Source organism: Scaptodrosophila lebanonensis, unplaced genomic scaffold, assembly GCF_003285725.1.
Source record: "Scaptodrosophila lebanonensis strain 11010-0011.00,11010-0021.00 unplaced genomic scaffold, SlebRS2 tig00000092-arrow-pilon, whole genome shotgun sequence".
NCBI classification, from domain to species: Eukaryota; Metazoa; Arthropoda; class Insecta; order Diptera; family Drosophilidae; genus Scaptodrosophila; species Scaptodrosophila lebanonensis.
In genome coordinates this window covers 2593366-2597094 of record NW_022060566.1, presented here as the reverse complement: position 1 = coordinate 2597094, position 3729 = coordinate 2593366, and the positions used below count along the sequence as shown (strand labels likewise).

Sequence of the window (3729 nt, the reverse complement as noted above, 5' to 3'; positions counted from 1 at the left end):
ACAAGCTACAAACCACAAAAAAAAAAAATATTAGGGGAGAAAACTTAATTCTACTTAAGAGCTAATTAGATAAAGTGAGGGGCAGAAAAAGGAAAAGGATAATCTCCAACCCACTGGGGGAAAAATTTATTGCCAGTCCGATAAGCTACTCTTGGGTCTATCAGATTTCATTGATATATAAAAGCAAAATTTTACATACCATCTAGAACTAAGTACAGGACGATTGATAGGGACTCAAGCACATGATTTTTTCCCAAACTCTAACACTTTTTTGCAATGGCATTTTACAAAGACCTAACAGGCATATGCCTATTTTATTTTTAGTTTATTCAGCTTAGTTTTATTTTCAGTTCTAATCTAACCGATTTCTGACTCCCTCCAGTGTCCAGCACTACAGCAAGAGTGGCTCTCTTGGTATTCAAGTACGGGACTGTCAAGTGTCGACGTCACTTGATGATTGATTTGGAAGTGGCGAGCTGGCCAATTAAATTAGTCGCCTGCCTAACGGTTGTCATTGACAAAAGCAAAAACAGAACAAAACAAAAAAATATTGAGCAAATGATTAGCTTTGATTTGACAGTCCATTAAACATAATTTTCGAGAACACAACAAAAAAGAAATCGTCAGGCATAGTATGTGTCTGTCTGTGTAAATGCAAAGATTATGATGAGGTTGAGAGAGCTGGAGTTACAAAAGTCGTTTGGCAGATTATTGCACGTTATAAAGGAATGGCTACATCTCAAAAATTATCTCCAAATGCTGCCTGCCAAGTAGAGTGCAATTCAAATACTATATATTCGAATAATGCCAGTGGGGGATAATTGAAAATAAAGTACTAATAAGAGCTCTTATACTAATACTTACATTTACACTAAAACTAGTACTATTTGAACTTAAAGTTAAACCTATATTACGCTTATGCCTATACTTGCAACTATATTTATAGTATCCTAATACAGGAAATACTTGCGCTTGCTGAAGGAGTTGAACTCCACCAACTTTCCCTTTCTCAGCCACATAATTGAATAATGTTGAAGAACTAACTAATTTCCACAATTCATTCATTTGATGGCAATTGCAGATAGTCTTAATCAGTGAGGTAATCACGAGTCGACGACAAATTTGTCAATTAAATCTAATTACATAAATTAGAGAGCTTGTTCATAAAAGCAATGTCGCAACGCTTTGGGCCTTCACAGTTCACAAAATGATGAACGCTAAGGGTTTGCAACTTCTGTTGCCGCTTCTGACGACCAGTTGGCCGAGACTGGGGAGCCACAACATCAGCTTTGTGGAGTCGGTGATGGAGCGCGCCACAAAGGAGGAACGTTGCGCCAATGCGCCCATCTTTGTGGGTCGCCATGTCAACTGTGACGATCTAAGTCAGCTGCTGATGTGGCTGCATACGGTGATGGGAACGGCTACCTATTTCTTCGACGGGACGCCCCAAATGGCAGCTGCCCATGGGCTACGCAATCATATCCAAAACGATGCCCTCAATGTGCTCTTCTGTCGCAGCAGCGAGGAACCCATTTGGGAGCAGCTGGACAAAAGGCTACGGAAGCTGCGAAAGAGTCGACTGATTGTTTCGCTGCCCAGGCAACGGAGTAGCTCACAGATAGCGCTGCGCGTGCTCTTCCAGAAGCTGTGGAGTCTGCAGCTCATCCGGGTGGTAGTGTTGCACAACGACCACATTTATGGGTATACGCCGTACCCAACGCTGCGATTTTTTGAACTGACAAATGCGAGCGCACCATTGTTTCCGCCAAATGAGCGTAATTTTCACGGCTATGTGGTGTCAACGCCGGCGGAGAATGATCTGCCGCGGGTGTTTTTCGTCACCGATGCGCATACGGGGCGTAGAAATATACGTGGATATGGTTATCGCATCTTTGTGGAGTTTCTGCGACGCCACAACGCCACACTCCATGTGAGCAATGCGGGTGTGCATTACGGCGTTACGACCAGCGTCAACATGAGTAATATTAATCAGTTGATAGGCGCCAACAAGCTGGAGATATCGATGCATCCCTACACCGGCATTGATGAGCAATTGGGCATGCTTAGCTATCCGCTGCTGAAGGCCCTCAACTGCCTCATCGTGCCGGTGCGTAATGAGATACCACGCTATATGTACCTGCTGCGACCCTTCTCTTGGCACTGCTGGCTCCTCATAATCGGTGGAATTTTCTATATAGCTTTGGCGCTCTACTGGCTAAGTCCTGCGATGCGTGGCAGTTGCGGCGAACGCGCTATGTTCAGCATACTGGAGAGTCTCCGCCATTTACTCTTTCTCAGTCCATCCGCTCCTATTTCTGCGCCCAATATCCGTTACTTTCTGTTGGCACTGCAGCTCTCGATGTTTGGATTTCTGGTGACGAATTGGTATTCCAATCAGCTGAGCAGCTTCCTCACGGCCATACTGGTGGGTGAGCAGGTGGACACCTTCGAGCAGTTGATCGCACAGCGGCAGCGCATACTCTCTAAGCACTATGAGGTGACGATGCTAATCCAACAGGTGCCAACCGCTCTGCAGCCGGAGGTGGAACGTCTGGTGGATGGTGTTAATGCCAGCGAGCAGGTGACGGCTCTTCTCAGCTTCAATCGCACCTACGCCTATCCCTTCACCGTGGAGCGCTGGCAGTTTTTTGAACTGCAGCAGCAGTATGCGAACAAGCCCGTCTATCGGTACTCCTCGATATGCTTTGGAGCACCCGTCATTGGCTATCCCATGCGCAAGGACTCGCACTTTGAGTCGCCGCTGAAACACTTCATTATGGGCATACAGAGCACCGGTCTTTTCCAGTATTGGCTCGTCTCCGACTTTAATGACGCTCTCAAGGCTGGCTATGTCAGCCTCATTGACAATCAACTGACATTCAAGTCCTTGGATCTGGATACTCTGCGTCTCGCCTGGCTTGTCCTCGTCTGCGGATGGGTTCTCGCTGCCGCGGCATTTCTCAGCGAACGCTGGAGTTGGCGGCCCACGCACTCCTTTTAAAATGCAACCGTCTATATTTTATATACTACTTTACTATATAGTATGTACTAGGAATATACTTACTATCTGGCACACACTAGTCGCTTGTTTGTAAACATCAATGTCAAATTCTATGCAGCAATGCAATGCAATGCAATGAAACAAACTTTCAGAAGTTGTTGCTCACTTTCCAGAGATTGTTTTAAAGAAAGTTTAACCCTTACGCTTACCCGCTTCCGAAACTTTTATATTGGTCGGAAGATATGAACTGCACAGTGTGTGTGTGTGTGCGTGTGTGCGTGTGTGTGTTTTTCAGATACAGCTTGTGGGCTGGATCAGTACATACCCGTCCCCACACACGACTGCAGACATTTGTAGCTCGAAGGGCGGAGTTTGCAAATCCTGCACCTGTTTGCTTTTAACGAGCAACGCACACAATGAATCGAGTCACAGACGAGCGCACTTGGCTTTTAATTTAATTACCAAAAACCTTATTTCCTATTTTATTGCTGTCATTGTTGTTGTTGTTTCAGTCAGCTAGGGACTGAATCAAAAAATATTTGCTGAGCAGATTGCATTTCATATTTCAAAGAGCCAACGAAGTTAAATATTCATAACTTTAAATCGGACTCGTCGGCTAATAACAATAACAGCTTTGTTAGAGCTGTGCGCGTGACACGCACACCTACAAAGCTCAGTTCGCACTTTCACGAGCAGTCCTTAGTTGCAGACATTTTTTCAACAATTTC

General features: G+C 44.9%; 1 protein-coding gene across 1 annotated transcript; it reads left to right on the top strand.

The window, feature by feature from the left end:
• The first annotated feature begins 1207 nt into the window (after window positions 1-1207).
• LOC115627376 lies at window positions 1208-3001 on the top strand. Its single transcript, XM_030523029.1, has one exon. The coding sequence runs from the start codon at window positions 1208-1210 to the stop codon at window positions 2999-3001; it is 1794 nt and encodes a 597-aa protein (XP_030378889.1).
• Window positions 3002-3729: the final 728 nt, after the last annotated feature.

Bases quoted from the DNA above. Each gene is read 5' to 3' on its own strand.
- LOC115627376 (XM_030523029.1), top strand. From the start codon at position 1,208: ATGATGAACGCTAAGGGTTTGCAACTTCTGTTGCCGCTTCTGACGACC.